This window comes from Nematolebias whitei, chromosome 8, assembly GCF_014905685.2.
Source record: "Nematolebias whitei isolate Nwh7 chromosome 8, NemWhi1, whole genome shotgun sequence".
Classification (NCBI taxonomy): Eukaryota; Metazoa; Chordata; class Actinopteri; order Cyprinodontiformes; family Rivulidae; genus Nematolebias; species Nematolebias whitei.
The window spans coordinates 16553718-16574617 of record NC_056505.1 but is presented as its reverse complement, the minus strand read 5'-3'; the positions used below and the strand labels follow the sequence as shown (position 1 = coordinate 16574617).

The 20900-nt window shown below is 36.1% G+C and overlaps 1 protein-coding gene across 1 annotated transcript in view; it reads left to right on the top strand.

The window, feature by feature from the left end:
- Positions 1-20900, top strand: part of grid2 (glutamate receptor, ionotropic, delta 2) — a 724936-nt gene that overhangs the window by 640997 nt on the left and 63039 nt on the right. Inside the window, exon 13 of the mRNA XM_037680996.1 lies at positions 4501-4696. Coding sequence (XP_037536924.1) covers positions 4501-4696 — 196 coding nt within the window. The remainder of the gene's footprint in view (positions 1-4500; positions 4697-20900) is intronic.

Below are 20900 nucleotides of genomic sequence, written 5' to 3'. Positions count from 1 at the left end.
ATATAAAGGTAACACTATTTATCTGAGGTTGAAGACTGCTTTGAATTTAACTCTATCGCAGAACTTTTATTTTGAGCAAGCACGAAGGCAGCAGTGGGCAGGAAAAATTACCTCATGAGGAAGAAACCTCCACTCTAAGCCTATATAAGCATAACAAACAAACCCTAAGTATAGGATTTATCAAAAAGCAAAGTCTTAAGCCCAGTCTTAAAACTGGACAATGTGTCAGCCTTACAGACAAAAACTGGAAGTTGGTTCCGCTAGCGAAGAGCGTGGTAACTGAAAGATCTCCCTCCCATTCTGCTTTTGGAAACTCTAGGAACAGCAGTTAGTCATGCAGTTGAGAGTGAAGTGTTCTGTTAGGAAATTATAGAACAATAAGATCTCAAATATAAGATGGAGCTAGGTTGTTGAGAGCTTTGTAGGTTAGAAGTAAGATTTTGAATTAAATTCTGGACTTGACAGGGAGCCAAATGGAGAGAAGCTAAAATTGGAGAGATATGATCTCTCCTACTAACTCCAGTTAAGACTCTGGCAGCAGCATTTTGGATTAACTGAAGACTTTTTAAATAAGTATTTGGACACCCAGATAATAAACTGTAGTGAGGCAGGCCTAGTTCACTACAAAACCATTGCACAAGTCTGGAGTTGTCAGGACTTCTTGCAGACAACAGCAATAGTGAGTGTGTACACATTAAGCTGCTTCATCTTCATTTCTCACAATCTCCATGTGTGAAATCTACATGAGAACATTGAAATGGGAATTTTAAAAAGAATATTCATTGGAAAGCATTTGTACAAACGTTCTTATATCTGGCAAAAAGTCATTATTTGCTTTTGGCTATGAAGTGCAATCACAGCAGAAAAAAAGTTTTGTTCCACAAAATTTGTGTAATTGTAGTGAATGCTTTTATTTTTGTCGCTGGAAACAAATGAACATTTACAAACATGCTGTAAATACATTCATGATCTATATGTTGTAAATCACATCCTTTTTTATCTCTCGATTTATTCAGTAATAACTGTAATTATGTTTATTAATCATTAAAGCCCTCATAAATCCCAGAGACTTTACAGTTTTTGCTTTTATAAAAGCTAATATCTAATCGTTTAAAGCCCTAACAAGTATTTCACTGCCAGTCTCTTGCAAGGTAACTTGTAAGAAAAAGCTTAGTTTTAGTACCTCATAAAACCAAATTACATAGTGTGAATCCTGGTCAAAGAGTGCGCTGACAACCCAGCATATTCTCAAGGGAGATTAGTGGGGAGGGGAAGATTATTAAGGTCAAAGATTAATTGACAGCAATAAAAGATTCATGTTCATGGCAGAGTTCATTAAAATCTTCAAAGGATTTTTTAAATCAGATTTGAGTTGCTTAGAAAGGGATAGCAGTGGAAAAACCAGAAGACTAGCCCTTAGCATTAAAATCTAAAATTGTTTCATACTGTACAACATGCCTATGTATTTTTGAGTGTTTGCATGTACGTATATTTACCCTGGCAAACCATCTTGTCATAAAGCAAACCGTACCAGCTCATATTTCTACCCATTGTTAAATCTGCTGTGTGGGTGTACCGTATTGCAGCTGAATAATATAACAGTATATACTGTTGGATTTGATATATTTTATATCTTTTTTTAACTGTACACTTGTTCTTCATTAGGCAGGATCTGTTCAGTATTTTTTGTGTGCTTGTTTTGTTTCCCAGATATGACTATCTCAAATCCATGGGTGGTGTGTAAGTACACTTAAAAAACCAAAAAAACAAACAAGCAGTAATTAGTTCTTGTAATGGTTCTCCATTACATTTCTCAGTCGCAAAACTCTTTGAAAGGCAACCCGAGCTCAGTTGCATCATAATTAACAGTAGCTTGTGTATTTCCCTAGAGGTAGCAGTTTATGGGGAGGGGAAGTGCAAAAGAGAATTGAAGAGAGAGACAAAAAAATCAGTGCAGACTGACTTGTTGTTTCTATTTTATTACCAACAATGGACAAAGCAACCAACAAAACCACCTTATCAAGTAATGTGAACTCAATGCTTCTGTCCAAACTATTTTCTCTTGTCAATTTCCCTACATTTATTACTCCCAAATTCAATTTTACTCCTTGTACGTCATGTCAATTACATGTTGATGCCAGCTCTCAGTGTTGACCTATAGAAGATGTGTAGACCTGTATAGATCCAAGTCATTCATTTATATAGGAGATAGTGTGTGCCAGTTAATATTATTTTTCTTCCCAAACCTTGTATGTTGTCATCAGACTTACTAAATAAACATTTGTTCATCTACTTCGAAGTAGGTTATGCCCTGACAGAAATGTTGCTTTATACTCATAACCTTCAAGTCCGCTACTAAAGCCTGATAACTGCATGATGTTTGTTGCATCATTTACTGCCTCTCTTGTTCCTTGACTATATTGTTCATGGTGGAAACAGCTATAGCCAGCAGCACTGCACATACAATGAGAGCTTTCTACCTGCCAAACATGTTGTCTGTTTGTAGTTTTGAAAAGCCTGCCTATTATGCACAGCATCCATGAAACTTCACTGTGCAGAACATAACTCACTAAGCACACACAATTTTGGTCTGAAATGGCCAAGAAAATTAGCTGCTTTATGAGAAAGCACAGAAAATTAAAATCATACCCTATAAATTCATGTGAGAATCAACTAGTTCACATGATGAGAATAGGTATTTTTGGTTGGTTCTATATAGAACATTTTCTGTTGGAAGTATTCTACCTTGATGTTGCTTTATAAGAGGAAGTTGATATTTTTGTGGCTCTGCAGACCACTTACTAAGGTAATCAATTACAAATGAAGTAAATGGTTAAATGTATTCATGTTGGTTCATTCAAAAGGAACTCTTGTGTCTGGGAGGATGCATTCTACCTGAGGCTTTCATTGTGCACTTGCATCTGAGTCAACGCAGTGAGTCATCTCACTGAATGGCAATTAACGACAGAAGGGCTCGTTACATTTGTAAGCTGCATTGCAGCAGGCCAAGAATACTTGCAACCTGATGGCAGAAGTGAGAGTAGAAGAGCATGCCCATTTAATTTAGGAATATTTATATGTGTGAGGTCAAGATGATCATGTGCTATCATCTAGCTCACACCAGAGAGACTATTAGAAGTTCTGTAACTTTGGTACCAATCAGTCTTTTATACTTTTTTTAAACTAATAATTTGTGTGCAGAATACATTACAGTGTAAAACACTGTATATATAAATATATACAGTACAAATGTATAGAAGTTACTTTACATCACTTCAACATTCCTACTTTTTGCCAAGCTTCCTTTGTGCTAGAGATACTTCCTTGTAAAGTACTACCGGTAATTTTATTAAACACACAAAAAGATAGTGCTTAGTTTCCTTTTTCACATTGTCTTTCTCCAGGAGGGTGGTGTATTTGTGACAACAAAACAGCATCAGGACTCAGAATGCCTGTGGGTCCATTGTGGATGCCTCAGAAATAGAGTAGTATACACTGTGATAAAACGATGTGTCTGAGGGTCGATTGGATCCATTTTAGACATGGGTTTATGTCAACTTGCTGTGACTAGAGGCACTGTTCTGCGCACTGAAACCCTCTCCCAATGGTTTGGGGATATGTGTATTGATCTGAACTGACAGTACTGAAGTGGCCTCTTACATCAACCACCAAAGCACAACCCGCTTTGGTGGTTGATGTAAGAGGAGCTCCTCCTTAGGGCTCACATACAGGGCATGACATTGAAGATTGTATTTTTGTCCAAAAAGGTCAATGTGGTTATTTCAACCAGAAATTTTGAGAGCCATTTTTAGGAATGTCAGGCATGGAATTAAAGACCATCTGATTTGTCTGGTGATACTAAGTGGTGGGTCCCACAGGAATACTAGTGGTCCAAGCTCTAGCTTGTCAAAGGCTGTAGGATCTGTTGCATGCCTTTTTACTTCCCTTATCATGCTATTAGTTCCCACCAAAATAAACAAATGAAAACCATATTCTGTAAGTGGTTCCCAGCCAGAGTAGACATACTGACATAATCTTAGAGCAAGGGTCAAACAAGGTTGACTTCTTCTAGAAGTCTTTTGCATAAAAGATGAAACATTTCAATAAAGGAGACTCTGTCCAGAGGACCTGCCTCAACATTGTTAGATTAATCTACCTACACTATTGAGCATACATCAGGACACTTGCTTGCACCCAAATCGTAGTGACCCACAACCTGAGTCCTGCAGTCGTTCTAACAATACAGTAAGCCAGAGCTTCTTTTAACAGAGATGTTTAGAGTGGACAAAGCTGTAGGTTTAATTTTTATAAATCTTAGAAAATGTGAACAGTAGGTTGGAAGATTTTATACTGTGACTGATAAAATATGTCTAAATCAGGTAAATGCTATAATTTTTATTGCACTGCAATTATACACTTTGGATACAGTCTGCATGGTGTGTAAAGATAGTCTTGACTTATTAAGGTATTTGATGTTTCTCATTTTGTCTTCCCCTGTAGATCTCTGCAGGACTTATCCAAGCAGACAGAGTTGCCTTACGGGACAGTGTTGGACTCTGCAGTATATGACCAGGTGCGCTCCAAGGCTATGAACCCATTTGAAAGAGATCCCATGTACTCCCAAATGTGGCGAATGATTAATCGCACTGGAGGAGCAGATAATAACGTTGAGGATTCACAGGAAGGCATCCGTAAGGTAGGCCTTCATCTTTTTTGGTTGCTGTTGTCAATTTCAACTTGAAGACTTTTGGCATGTAATATCACAGTGGTTATTAAACCAAATATTGAAGTCGAATCACTCCTGGGAAAAATCCCAATGTATGGCACCAGGTGTGGGACAGCTGATAAATCAGTGCATGCATTTATTACTTAGTGCAAAACAGTCATATTCAAGCCACCACCCACTGGCATTTTATTTTGAAATGTTTATAAACATTTATAATTTACTGGAAAATTAGTCTGAAGAATTTCTTCTTACGTTTTTATATTTATGACCTGAAATGAAATGAAGTTTCATTTATTTAATAGAACTGAACTGATTTAAAACTTACTTACAACAAATCATGTATTTTTCAAGTCAAAATTAAGTATATCACAGTCTTATATTAAACATACTGTTTGAAAACATGGTTTACAATAAAAAAAAATGTACATTGAAGAATTAATGAAAATGTTCTTAAATTTTAAAATATATAGCTTTCTTTAGAAACATTTTAATAGCATAGGACATCATTATTCCTGCAAAAAAATCTCAGCATTATTAAAGTTCAGTTATTCTTGTTGTCATTTTGTATTTTGAGATCAGAATATTTTTTCGTTGTGCTTTGCTAAATGTTCTAAGCAGCCATGAAACAAGTCGGGCTAAAAGCACAGCACATATTGTGATTGTGTAGAATAATGTTTACAGCTGGCAAATAATTTAACTTTACTTTTCAAACAAGGACAAAAACTGTAGTGACGTTCCATGCTTTTTAGGACAAAACACATTTCACAAAAAAATTCAATAGCATAGAAAAGCACAAGAAAAGTAAACCAACAATACAAAAAATAAACTTTGAGCATATTTTTTCCCAAAACACAACATTTTATTTATCTAATAGGTATAGACTACAATTAATGCATGTATGGACCAAATACAAATCTGTTACAATGATTTGATGAACAAACTAAAAATTTCACAACATAAAGTTTGACTTAAACACCGCAAATGTTTTCACTCACCTTTTCTTACTCATGATTTATTTCATTTATTCCTTGTGATAAAGATATCAGTACATAGTTTTAACTGTAGACTATACTATCTACATTTACCAGATATATTTATATTGTCTTCTTATAAAATAAGAAAATATTTTCTATTTTATTGCTATGATCTGATATTATACATATGGTGATATATATTGTGTAAAAAATGTACCGTATTTTCTGGATTATACGTCGCTCCAGAGTATAGGTCGCATAAGTCCAAAAAATGCCTCATGAAGAGGAAACAAACATATATGTCCCTTCGGCGTATAGGTTGCATTTTTTTTTAGAAGTGTATTTCACAAAGTGCAAGAACAGATATTTAATCTAAAATAACAATAACACACAGACTGTCCATTGGGAGCACCGGGAATGTCCCGGTGGCCTGACCTGCTCAGTGGTCACCAAGGGGCTGAACCAAAGGCTCAGTTTGAGTCGCGCTTTATTATTAAAAAAACACAAAAAAAACAAGCCGCTTCTCTTGCCCATCTCACTCAGGTCTCACTGAAGCGATAGGGAAAGACAGACACCTTCCCCTGCCCCTCCCTTCTTTTTCTTAGTCTGTGTCTGTTACAGCAGAGACACAGGTTGCGTGCCCACCCCCGTGGACTTGCGCTCTCGATGGTTATACTGTAAGATTTTCAACCTTTCTTTAGACAGGTTAATCCCATTGAGCCTCGAGGACTCATTCACAAGAGAGACCTGATTTCAACAAAGAATGATGACAACAATGGACAATCATAAGAGGCATACAGATTTTTTTATGTTTATTTTTTAAACAAATTAAAATAAGATGGCAAAAATAACTAGATCATAAGGCAAATGTAGAAAACTAAAAACAGGAACATGTCTGCGTTGGTCATTGCCAGGAGTCCAACAGATTCTTAAAGCCACTTAGAGAGGTCAAGGTCGAGTTACTTGGGCACGGCACGTGCACACAGAACATACCTGAGATCCTGAACAGGCTTAATTAACATAAGCCAATGAAAGGTTTGTAGGGTCAATCATCCAGGTAGATAAGAAGGTTAACAAGCCAACAAGTCTGACAAGCAAGTTATCATCTTCAGTTTCGCTTGTCAAAAGTCTAGAGGGTCCTCTCACAGCTGCAAATGGTAATGTTTACTCTTTGGTTCATGTCAGTATGAATGAACATTTAACGCGTCAGTCAAAAATTGTGTCAAGAATAGGGAGAAAAAAAAAACGTATATAAGTCGCTACGGACTATATGTCGCAGGACTTGCCAAACTATGAAAAATAAAGTGACTTACAGTCCGTAAAATATTGTATATTTATTTTATATATTTAACAGCCCCCTGACTATATTTAATAGGCACACTAAAATCATAATTACTGTTACTTCTATATCATTGCCATACAAAATTTAGTAATAAATCCCAGTCATCATTCATGCTGTATGTCACATATAGAGTGGATTAGACGTAATCTGAACTGCACATTGGTTAATATCCAACATTTAGCTTCACCCCTTTTCTACAAGACAAGCCTGCTACAGGGTTAGTATTGTTGAAGATGGGTGATGTACATAATTTAAATGATGCAAACGGTAGTTTTTGTACTGTTTAAGTCTGTTAGAGATTTTTTTAGTATCATAGTCACCTGTCTGCTGCATCTCATCTACATTCATTTTATTTTTCATTCTTATTTAGTTTCAACGTACAATTTTTCCTCCTCCTTCAGGATATATATATAACTAGGGTGTGTCATCATTGGAAATGTTGAGAGGAATGCTAAAAGGGGAGGGTGGAGGTTTAGATTTTATGAATTTAAATTCATTGCTTATATTTAATTAGAAATATTTCTACTGGTGCTGGTGCCAAATGGGCATGCCAATTTTATTAACTCAAAAGTCAGTAAATTGCTTTATTTTTATTTTTTGGTTTGTTTTTTGTTGTGTTTTTACACTGCATAAATGGTCATTATTGTTACTGATTATTAGACATTAGTAGCTAACAACAATGAATTTTCATTAAACTGAAAAAGCATGTATCCTTAAGTGTTCTCTCATACCTCATCTTTGTTTTTAATCAAACTCGTAAATCCTATTTCTTGTAGATTTTTTTTTTATAGAAACGATTTGACATCATATCCTGAAATGTAAAGTTTCATAAAAATTGGAAGTAGTCTTGCATGTGTGTCCAGAATGCTGCTTCTTCCACAGAACCTATTGGGGGTAATTATGCAAACGAAAAGCAATTGTATAAACTAAATAAAAGGTTTGTGAACTTGTTCCTTAATGGCCCACTGTTTGACAGGAATGTAAAAGAGGGCATTTATTAATTAATTTATCATGAAATGTGGCATCATACATATTTTTCAAAACTAGGACTACCAGTTCAATTGTTCAATCAATTAATCAATCAATCAATCAATGTAACTTTATTGTCCATAACGTTCCATAAAATGGAGATTTATCTTTCAGATATAACTATCTTTGATTTATCTTTGTTTTGTTTGTTGCTTTTGGCTAACAGGTGGAATATATTGATATTTCTTATACTATTATGTAATAAAAATACTTTGTTATTTAAATGCAAATGAACGTTGATAAATATTACAGATGTGGCCTTTCTGGTAAAATAAAAAGTGTTGAAGGTGATCTGACTTCTAACAACAACATAATCTACAGCCTTTATAAGGATTACTACATTAGCATTCAACAAAAACATTCTGGCAGAATGACAAAATCATTGAAACAAACAATAAGAGTCACGTAATATAAGAATGTGAATATAGCCATACAAGCCTTATTATTATTATTTCAATATACTAGTCAGGGGCAGAGTTTATTTTTTTAAGCTTTGTGGAGATGCTGATTTCATTTTCCAGCAGGACTTGGTACGTGCCCACACGGCCAAAGGTGCTAAAAGCTGGCTATGTGATATTCTAATTTTCTGAGACTGAACTTTATTTTATTTTTTTCATTATTTGTAAGCCATAATCAAAATTACAAGAAATAAAGGCTTGAAATTTTCATTCTGTGTAATGTATCTTTGGGGGAGTGGTGGGGGGTGGTGATTCAGAGGTTAGAGAAGGTGGGCCTGTGATCATAAAATCAACATCCGATAAATATTAATAATATATAATAATATGATAATATATTTCATGTTGCTGTGTCCATTGGTCCTCATCTGCTCACACAGAGTCATGTTCGTGCTGCTGTTGTTTTGTTGCGTTGTTTTGTACTATTAGTGCTTAGCATATTAGTCTTAGTCTTGTGTATTCTTAGTTTAGAGTCTAGTATATTAATAGTTCATGACTCGGATCTTACTAATGTTTTTTATTTACAATTTTATTTTATTTACAATTTTATTTACAATTTCTTTTATTTACAATTCCTGCTAGTTCCAGATCTCAGTGGCCAGGCACTCGAGCACGCTGGCAGGTAGATGAGAATGCATCCACAGAACATCCTTTCAACTCATTTGAGATTTGGGACTGTAGTTGAGATATTATTTGAGCTTTGAGATGCTCATCAGCTGCTGTTGGTTGTAGAAAACTGCATTGTTGCCATGGTTACACATCATAACAAATTCCAAAACTAAAAAAGTTTCAGTAAAAATCCTCCCAGCTGCACAGCATCCGATACCAGAGGAAACAATCATCCAAAAAATGTGATTTTCCTCCAGAAAAAAGGAATTAAAGTTTCCAAAAGAAAAATCTCAGAAAGTAACAGAGCTACTCCAACATGCAGCCACCTTGAGCGGCGCAGTTCATAATTCTAAATATATGTGAATCCTGTAGATCATCTTAAAAATAAAAAATGTCATTGATACAATAACCTCTGAAAAGTCTTGGGACACTGTATAGCTGATTTCTGTCAACAGACTTCCTGTCAGAGTGGTAGTTCAATGAAGCTGTTTTGTTAAAACTAAGAAATGTCCCTTTAGTATTTTGGTGCTTTGCCATTGGTTCTGCACCACACGAGTTAAGGGCCTGCCCACTGCCGCAACCCACCCCCACATAGCCCAGTTTGTGGGATCACATTGTTTGTTGTTCCAAGCAAACAATCTGAGGTGACAATTTTGATGTAAGCAGACAGCAGCAGTTGATTGGCCACTGATGGACCCACCCAGCAAAACTGCAAACTACCTCTGAACCTCCACTGTCTCTCTCTGATCATGCTGAGTGTGCCTTGTTTTTGCTAATTTCTGATATGGAAGCTCCAAAAATAGTGCCATTGACCAATGATGAGGTACAGACCGTTCTAACTTTATTGGCTGATGTAAGGATTCAGCGTGAGCTGGACGTCACCACAAAAAATGAATGCATTTATATTTTAATTTAAGTGTTATGTGTTGTCATCATTGTATGTTCCCATACAATGATGAAATTAGTTCTCTGCATTTAACCTATCACACCTGGGATGCACCCAGGTGGTGCAGTGGGCAGCTACGTAGGCGCCTGGGGCAGCAGTTAGGGATTAGGTGTCTTGCTCAGAGACACCACGACATGTGGGAATGGCTGGGGATCGAACTGGGACTTTTGGGTCCGGGGTCGACTGAGATGGGGTAAAGGTATAAATGTATCGGAGATGATCTTTAAGCAGTGCCATGATAAGCTAAATAAATTGAAGTCTGATTAATGACCACAACAAGTAGAGTGTCTCGAACACACAGAGCAGGGAAACAAGTCACAGTGGTAAATCACCTACACCTGAGAAGAACCGATTAGATGAAAGCTGAGTGGAGTCGCACATACCAATTGCAAAGCAGGTTTTGTGATGAAGATGAAACTCTTCAGCATTCATTCTTCTGCATGACTGTAACAGGACTGTGGAGATGAGTCAAAGTGGAGTCTGTAAGTTTTAATATTGAACTAAATACAAGCTCTGTCTTTTATGGACTGTTTAAAGACAACTACACAGATTTTAAGAGCCGAATGTGCTGTTATAAATGCACATCACACAAGAGCAAAGCTGTCCTGGAACAAAAAACGATAATGCTGCTTTAAGAACATTGTGACAAACCTCAGGAGATGAGAAACACTGGGCTATACATGTAAATCACCTCTGTCTTGGAAATGTTTGAAGATTTAGATTGTCATTTTAGATGTATATATATTTTTAATAGCATGGGTATTTCTAGTGTTTGTTGTTTTCAGATGAATTATTGTATGTTTTGATGTATGCATGAGTTGTAATGCAAGGTATGTAAATATGATCTTCAAAAAAGTTTTTTTTTTTTTTAATGGGCTGGGACTAACCTACATCTGTAAAAACAGATGGTTACATGGTAGGGGTACAGAAAACTATTTATTAAACCCTAGGCGATAATTTAAAACGCTTTCTGTCTGTTCTGCTAATGATCAGTTTGTGTCGACTGTTTACTATGCTCACCTTTTTCTGACTTTCTAAACATCTGGATTGCACTGGTGGAGAAGCAGCTATTTAGATTTTGTTTTCATCTCTAACATCAGGGAACTGAAACCCAACTCATGAGTGTACCAGAGCCACTAACAACATATGTGATATGCAGTGTATTTCTAGGAACACATCTTCTGGGTGAATGGTTATTTAATTAGCAGCTGAGACAAAGTCGGAGTCTATAAGGAAGTCCTGAAACAAATGTTGTTTGTCAGTACAAGAAATGTAGCCAGATGTAGGAGACAATAAGACAGATGTTTTCCTCACATAGCTCTTATTTCTTCCACTTGAACTTTGTCCCTCACAATATTCGTTTTTTTTTTTATGTTCCTTTTTTCGAGTTCTTTTTGTTGCTGTTGCTGCTTCTGCCCTCTGCGTCTGATGGTATTTAAAGCTACAGGGTGCACTCTAGTGGTTTGTTAATGTGTTTCTCCCATCGTTAAAGGCAGTAACATAGGCCATTTTTTGAAGAGTAGCACAGTCAGGATCATCGTTGTTATCATGATTATCCATCTAAATATCTAATAAATATATCAAGACAGTTGAACAAAGCCAATACAAATCCGCCAAGAGTCATGGGCCCATACAACATAATAAAATTGGGACTTTTAGAATACTTCTTGAATTTACTTAATTTTACACTAAAGCTGTTTTCCCTCTTCTTTTTATTTATTTATTTATTTATTTTTATTCCTTTTGGGCTTGCTAGTAAATAAAACTTTTTTTTTCCAACTTGGTGCCTTTCAGCCTGTTAAGATCTCTGGTCATACTGAAAAATATAACTGGAAGGCAGCCAACAGCATTTGCAGTCGTGTTTTCAAGCTGGAGGCTATTTGGGAGGCCATGATGTTATTAACAGACCCTGTGAGCCAGTTGAGCTTGGACATCTTCTCTTCTTTGTCTCACTTTGATTTATTTGGAGGTGTCTGTCTTCATCAGTTCCAGTCCCTTTGCTATATTTGTTTCCAGTGAGGTTAAGAACTAGATTTTTTTTTCTGCCCATCTGAGTAATTATGTCCCTCCCCCTCCTTTCTCTACTTGTTTCTCTTTCTTTTGGGCATTTTTCTCTTTTACAATAAACCTTGTACTCCTCTTTGCCACCATTCTCTCATACACACTATGGATTTTTATTTCCCCTTTTTGGTTTTGATCCCCTGCAGCAGAAAATTACCAGTATGTCAGAACAGGTCAGTTTTTCAGCTGTTTAAAAACACGTGTCACACACATTTATGATGCAAGGACACACACACAGCATGCTGGCATCCTAAATGTATATCTTTTTTATCACAAATGCAAATGTAGTATTTGTATGTATTTGTATTCATCAAAGTAGGAAATCTCTTAAACTTTCTGCCACGCATGATACCAAAGACTTGTGTTGTGTATGTTATACATATTATTATATCAGTATGTTACAGTTTGACAGAATAAGCATCTTCTTTTAGGTCTTGCCATTGAAGACTAAACAGGGATTAGAAATCTGAGGAGCTTTCATCACCCGAACATCTGGTTGATGTATTTATAATTAAAATATAACTTGTCCTTGTATTTGTATGCACGCCAACACAGAAAATAATGAAATACTCATAACGTATAGACAAATCAGAAATTCATAGCAACTCTGACAGAATAAAATGAGAATCCTGAGAATGATCTCAGTTAAATTAAGTGTTGAGGTTTTTTTTAATTATATTTTATAGTGCAACATACTTGGTTTTCAAGGCTGAATGCTTTTTCTGTTTTACCTGTGTTTTCATGTCATTAAATATGGTATGGAAACGTAACTGAAAATGGTACAGTGACGTTTTTCTGTAATATGAATTTCTTTTAGCTGTTACAATTGAACAGATATGAAAAGGGAATGTTTCTCTTTGAGTGGCTTTTACTGCAGATACTGCGATTCCCTCAAACGTGTGTGATATACAGTCTCTTGTTTCTTCTTCCTGACTGACACAAAGCACTAACACATTAACAAATGGATGTTTTTTAGCCCATTGTAAATCCTGCTTGCAAATACATGCACAGACATAGTGTACTCGCGCACACACACACACACACACACACACCTGAGTTATGTGTGGCTGCACACGTGTTTGACTGCTACTCGTTGTCAGGCTTGAAGAGTCTCTGATGATTGCTGAGTGATTTTAGTCAGTGATTTTTTTATTTTTTCATCTGTGTGACTTTTTGTTTCATTACATACAAGTTCCACTTTAGAAAATACATATTTTTATTCAGGTTATTGTACGCCACATATTCATACTCTAGCATATAATCTAGCAGGTTATTAAAAACAAGAAGAAGGAATAATGACAGCTACTGTAACATAATCAAAGCTTGACAAAACATACTGAAAGTTCTTCTTTTGTCAAACAGAACAGGTAAAGCTTTATCTTTATCGTTACAATGTGATGCTGGGAAAAAAAGCAGTGGAAATATATTTATTACTTTAATTACTATGCATTTACACACTAAGCAGGCAATCCAAACTTACTGTATTTTTCGGACTATAAGGCGCACTTAAAATCCTTTAATTTTCTCAAAAATCGACAGTGAGCCTATAATCTGGTGCGCTTTATATATTAATTCTGGTTGTGCTTACTGACCTCGAACCGATTTTATGTGGTACACGACACTCAGTAATGTGTATTGTTTTCTATTGTTTTGTATTTCATGTGGTGCAACTGAACAATGTTGAGTTATTGTGAATGATTTGAATAAAGTTTGACTTATCTGTTTTGTTTTGCTTAATCTGCCTTATAATCTGGAGCGCCTTACATATGAAAACAGACCCGTTCATTGATATTGCGCCTTATAATCTGGTGTGCCTTATAGTCCGAAAAAATACAGTAATGGGACAGTTTGGGTTCTGTGAAAAGTCATGAACAGTTAATATCTTATCTGTTGTAGATAGCTTTTTGATCCGGCTCACTTTGGAGAAACACTTTGATTCGCACTGAATGAGAATCACTCCTGACGTTATATTTGTATTGAAGTTATTGTAGCAGCAGTATTATTACAATCCTGCTGGAAGTGTCCCAGCTGCAGTAGATGTGCTACAGCTTGCTGCTGCCGCCACTGTTTGTGTAATGCTGCTTGCATAAATCTGTCCAAAATATTTGTGATTGGAATTGTTTTAACGTTTGAACTAGCTGTCAATTTGATTGTTATACTCTATTTCTTCAAACTGGGGTCACTTAAAGGGTTATCTACAACAGGTAGCATGTTCATAAAGTTTTCCTATAATATACTTCAGAAAAATTAGAAATTTCACTTCAAGAACTGAAAGAAAAAAAGTAGAATGATCTTTTTTAAAATATTTGCGTATAATGGCACAATTTATACCGTTATTTATATTTTATGGAGGTATTATTTCTAAGTATTTTCAAATAATTGAAAATGTTTATTTTAATGTGAGATTTTACTACATGTAGGCTAGAAGGGAAAACTTTTCCTGCATTGGTGACTCAGTGTTGTGATGTCCTTTTCGCTCAGCATCTCTCTGTTTGGTTTCTCATTTCACTTCATGAATAGAGACAGTATATAGATATTTATGAAGTTTTCTTCACTTCTGCTACATATATTTAGACATTAGAGTTAAGGAGTTGTTTAGCCAATACAATTTTACCAGTTTACCATAATGACTTCACTGATGATGAAGATTATGTTGATTGCTCTGCCAGAAAGAGTTGATGGTAAATATTTTTAGGTCTTTCGACTCTGAATGAGGCCATCACAACTCTCCAGAGGACAATTGAGACAAAGTAGAAGAGAAAGGAAAGGAGGAAGGCAAGTTGATGTGGCCGGTGAATGAATGTTCAGGGAATAGGAAAAGGAAAATTGCAGTGTTTCAGGGAGGTGGAACAAAAGAGATACAAGAGGAAAGAAGAACTAAAAAAGGAGTAGAGACTGCATGTATGACTGTTGATGGGTGGAGAGGGGTTAGAACGAGGTGGAACAAGAGAGGTGGATGAAGATAGAAACAAAGAATTGGTGCACAGGGATGAATTTAAATGAAATGGAAGAAATGTGTGAAAAAGAAAGGATCAAGAAAACAAATTAGAAGTGAAGGAATCTAAACACCCATTTTTATTTTCCCAGTGCTGACTTATTAAGGCTTTTTATAGTTGGCATCTACCATTGTAATGACTTTGTATCTTTAATTCAAATAATTAAAAGAAAAACCTACTACTGCTACTACTACTACTACTACTACTACTACCACTAGAGTAGTAGTAGTAGTAGTAACTAAAGTGTGCTTGCAAAAAAACAATAATGATGTGTGATAATTAAACCTAATTTAAATATAGCTACCTTTATTCTACCTGAGCTTTGAGGAATTTAAGCATTTAATATAGCTTGGAGAAGCTGACTTTTTAAAAACTAACATGATCATCTTGTAGTCACATTTCTGTTTGACCACATAAAATGAGAGAATCAATAATATTTAATTCTCTAAATGTGACTTAGATTATTGCCTTTACTAAAGACCGAGTGTTTAGAAAGAGAATTTTGTCACAGTTGATGAGCTGTAGAAGATCCCAAATGTAGGCGTGTTGGAGGCAGTTTCCAGGAAAAAAATACTTTTCATAACTTCACTTTGGTGAATAATACTGTAGGTGGGCTGCATGGAGAGAAAAAAAAAAAAAACATGGTTCACAGAAAATCTGATAAAGACTGGAAAAAAAAAACCAGGAGGGGTGAGAAAGTGATAAAAAGCATATTGATTAAGACAGCGGAGTAAAGAGCTGGACGTAAGCCAACTTGTGGCTATGATAATAAAAGACAAACAAGAACATGACTGAAAAAACAAAAAAAATAAATTTAAAACAAATGGATAAATATCAAACAGAATAAACTGAAAATGTCCAAAACGAAAGAAGTTTTCATAATTTGCTTCTCTTGTGCAGATTTCTTATCAATTTTTTGGGGAACCAAACACAGTCACGATGAGATTTTGGAAGGATGACCATAATCAAATAACTGGAAAAGTTTGAGATGACAATTCAACCTCTTGGTTTCAACCCTGGTTAGATTTTTTAAATAGTAATAAAATCAGCTGTGTCCTTGGAAATAAAAACTTTCATATTCAAAGTGGAATGAAAGACATTTCTCAATCATGACGGGATTTCCCTATTGAGCTTCTGAAATGTCAGCGTAGTCATTTTTTTAGTTAGGCATCACTAAGATAGCTTGGAGCTAAAATATGACTTTTGATCAAATTTGGTTGGGGTCCAGATAAAAATACCAATTCCAGCATAGATTTACAGACAAAGTCTGATAGAAATTTCATTTTAGTTGCCTCGAAATGCTGTAATTTTCACTGAGATGGGTCACATGCAATTTCAAATCACCGTACGTCTTCTTCTACCTTAAAGGACAGTGATGTATGCTAAATGTTAGAAACCCAACGTATATAACTGTATCATAAAAAGGACTAAAGAACATTTAGGAACCGCCTCTCTCTTCAGTAGAAGTGAATGGAAAATGTCAAAATGTAAACTGAGAATAAAAGTGAACTTCAGCCCAAACGCCTCACCACACGTGTGTATGTGGGTGTGTGTGGGGGAGTGTATGCATGTGTTGGTGTGCTCTCAACACTGGGAGGCCACTCTAACACAGTTTGGCCCTTCAAATCAAAGTTAACAATAGATGTGTAGGCAGCAGTATTATCTGAGTGTGTGTGTGTGTGTGTGTTTGTGTCAGTGTCACTATTCTTAGAGGGCCTCCTGCCAAGCTGCTATTGGTCAGGGAGTTGCCAAGGTTACCAAGCATGGTGGCCCAGCTGTGCTGGGGTGACAGATCTGTGTGTTTATGACTCCTCCCCTTCTGAGGGAGTGAGGATGACTTTTCAGCTGCAATGCTTGCAGGTCTCAAGGTTGCCTGTTGCTTTGTGACTTGTCTTTTCCGATGAGCCTGCCAACACACCATGTATCCTTTTTTTACTTTTATTTCTCTCTTTTCTTTCTAATGTTCCATTTTCTGCTGATCATTGTACTATTAAAATTAGGAGTGACACTTCTGTTTTTTTTGTGTGTGAGCCAGAATGATAATGTGGCGCTGTTTCAGAAGGGCTAAGACACATTTTATTAGATTTGATTTAAAAAAGAAAAATGTCTCATTTATGTGTTTGTCATGTATTTTATTGGATTTAAGTAAAATGTCTGCCAAGGGTTATGCTGCTGATATATATCTGTCGCTGTGCTTCGATTTGACTGCTGCAATATCCTCTGTAATAACCTTGCGTCTGCTAAGACCAGAAAATGCCATTTTTGGCTGCTGGGCTTCTTTTGCTTTGTATCTTTCTGTGCAAAGTAGTGCAAATCACCCTGACAAGAAAAAGAGAGAGCTCTTTTCCGGCAGAGTCTGATAGCTCATTAGGATTCACCACAACAAGCCCAAACAGCAAACATATTTCCCTGCTGTTGCAATTCTGTGGCTGTGTGATGACAGTGTTCCTGTGTTGAATTTCAGATTTACGGAGAACAGATGAAAAGAGGAATTCAGAAAAGGAAGCTAGAGAAGGATTACTATTCATATTAAAAAGAGAAGACGGTTCAAAAAAATGCATTTGAATGAGGGGATTGGGAGATGCTAAAAGAGAAAATTATCAGAAAAAGACAGGAATCAGTCTTGCCAGCAGTAGTGATGGATTAAAAATTACCACATTCTTAGCTAAATACTGTGTGTGTCATGTCCTGATGAGGTCAAAACAACAAGTTTAAAAATGGAATTACTCCATAAATTTTAAAAACATGGCCACTTAAAGGAATGGTTCAGATATTTTGGAATGTTTTCTAAAAATATTCTGTAAAATTAATATATCTTCCTTGGTGGAATAAGTCTTTGAACTGCCTCATTTTGGAGAAACAAAAATTAAGTTTGACTGAGTTGATGAGCTAACAGCTAGTCTTAACTGGAGTTAGTAGGATAAATTATATATCTACAGTTTTAGCTTCTTCACTGGCTCCCTGCCAAATCCAGAATATAATTCAAAATCTTACATCTAACCTACAAAGCCCTCAACAACCTAGCTCCATCTTATATTACAGATCTTGTTGTTCCATATTTTCCTAACAGAGCACTTTGCTCTCAGACTGCAGGTTTACTTGCAGTCCCTAGAGTTTCCAAAAGTAGAATGGGAGGAAGATCTTTCAGTTATCAGGCTCCGCTCTTTTGAAACCAACTTCCAGTTTCTGTCTGTAAGGCTGACACAGTCCAGTTTCAAGACTGGGCTTAAGACTTTCCTTTTTGATAAATCCTATAGTTAGCGTTGGCTTGTTATGCTGCCATAGGCTTACACTACTGGAGGACAAATTGACCACATTTCTTTAAATTAATTGTTAAAATTGAATAGTTTTCATTTGATGCTATTTCTGAACATATGATTCTTAACCTGCCATTGTGTATCTGTTCCTCCTTCCTGTTCCTCTCAAACCCAGCCGGTCAAAGCAGATGGCTGCTTGACCTGAGTCTGGTTCTGCTAAAGGTTTTTTCCTCATGAGGGAGTTTTTCCTTCCCACTGTTGCCTTCATGCTTGCTCATAATGAGAGTTCTGTGATGGAGTTAAATTCAAAGCAGTCTGCTCCTCAGATAAATAATTTTAACTTATTATTTTTATATGTGAATGTTTCAGTGCCCTGAGATGACTTCTGTTGTGACTTGGTGCTATAAACTGAATTGAATTGAACTGAATTATTATGGACTGGAGAGCTGTATAGGGTGCATCCTGCCTCTCGCCCAATGACCCTTGGAGAGTTCCTCATGATCCTGAATGGGGACAAGTGTGTTAGTAAAATAGGTGGATGGATGACTCTGTTTATTAAATGCCATATATTCTTATTCTAGAATAAAAACAGGTGTTACGTCGAAATTGATCATGTAGATGACGCGTATACATCCGTATATGCATGCGTCTGCTTCAAATTAAAAACATTTGATACCTATAATTTTCTCATTTTTTATAAGCTGAAATTTAGACATGTTGTTTGACGAGTGCTTATTTTAGTTCCGACCAAAATATCTTATATTATTGTTTAAATATGCAACAAAGTTTAAAACAAATAAAAACTTAGTAGCAGCCAGCAGTTTTACATCTGAATGTATCCATGCTTCAGTTATGACAGGAGAAGTTATTCTCCCTGCAAAAAGAAAAAAAAGTCAATTTTTAAAAAGACTAAATCATGCATGCCACATATATTTTGTCAGCTGGTACAATATTAGAGCTCATCTGCAATATATTTTTTTATGAGTTTTTATGATGTTTTTTGACCATTACATTATGCAATTTTCACAATAACTTGACACAAGAAGGTACAATGTTGTGACCAGTGAAACTGGGCCATAGTACAGAAAAACGTGCTTTAAGTTCGTGAAGAATTCACATTTCTCTTTAACTGCGTAAGAGTCAAGCAGAACCTTCTGTCTGTGTTGGACTCTGTCTGCTTTGCTTCATATTTTTCCAGTTTCACACCCAGCTCTTTTGGTTCTGTCCCTCATTCTCTTTCTCCCCGTGTTGTCCCTGCCTTCTTTTCAGGCTTTTAACCTACGTTTGTGCAGCCTGCCTCTTTTCTATGATTTCATTCCCTCACCAGCTAATGCACCTCACTCTTTATTCAATCCCACATCTTTACCAGCCGCACGTGATGTAATAAGATTTGTTGGAAAAAAGTAGATATTTGTGGGCTGAAATGCTCGAGACAGCACATGCTACCCAGACAGAGGCTCCATGTGTCTGCAGATGATTTAGCAACTCAAGAGGTCACATACAGGATAAGGGAATCATGAATATGTATAAAATATAATATGCGTTCAAACAAGGACTTGCCAGGCAAAATACCTCCGCTGAGTACAGATAAAAGTGCAGAAAGTGACAGGGATTTCTTTCCATCTCATTGCCATCACTCGATATATGCTGTGTATAATAACCTCCAAAAATAAAAGATAAAAATTCAACCTCTGCCATATTTCTGCTGATGTTCCTGCTTTAGAGCATTCTTGCTCTCATTTTAGAGGCCAATAATATTTGGAGAAGAGGGCATTGATCAAATGTTGAAAATTCTCAAGGTAACCTTTAGGAGTCTTACCTTCTTTAACCAGTAAGAAACGTCTTTAATGGTTTGCCTTTGAATAAGATTAGTTATGACACAAAAAAAATAGGTGTGGTAAAAAAAATAAAATAAAAGTTGGCAGTCTATGCTGTCAAAATGATTAATTTCAATCATGGCCTGAATGTTTTCAAAAGCCTAGAGGCACTTTCTAAATGTCTGCGGGTCGTTTCCTTGAAACAAACCCACAGCTGAGTCACGATGATGACCTTACACGGTGTATGGATGCTGCAGTCCCCGTGTGCTGAGGAGGCAAGAGGAGAGCATGATACATCAGGGACATTATAGTCTCTGTGGCTGCAACTCTATCAACTTACAACACCATTAGAGCAAGGACAAAGTAGGCATCCTCCTCAGTAAAGTTCATTCACAGATCATATAAATGGATATATGGTGTGTGTAATGGGGTTTGATAAGTCCTTTAAAATGATCACCGCTGGCCCACTGTGGCCTTGTTGGCATAATACTGGGTTGGACTGCAGAGACAAACTGTGATTTAACGCTGGGTTTCAGTTTCAGAGTAAATGGGTCATGCCATGCACATCGTATAAACTGTGACTTCAGTTTAAAAAAAATAAATCTTCTAAACTTATTTAGTACCGTTAGTACAGGAAACAGTTACAGGTACAGAAAATTCAATTAGGGCAAGTAAAAAAAAAAAAAAA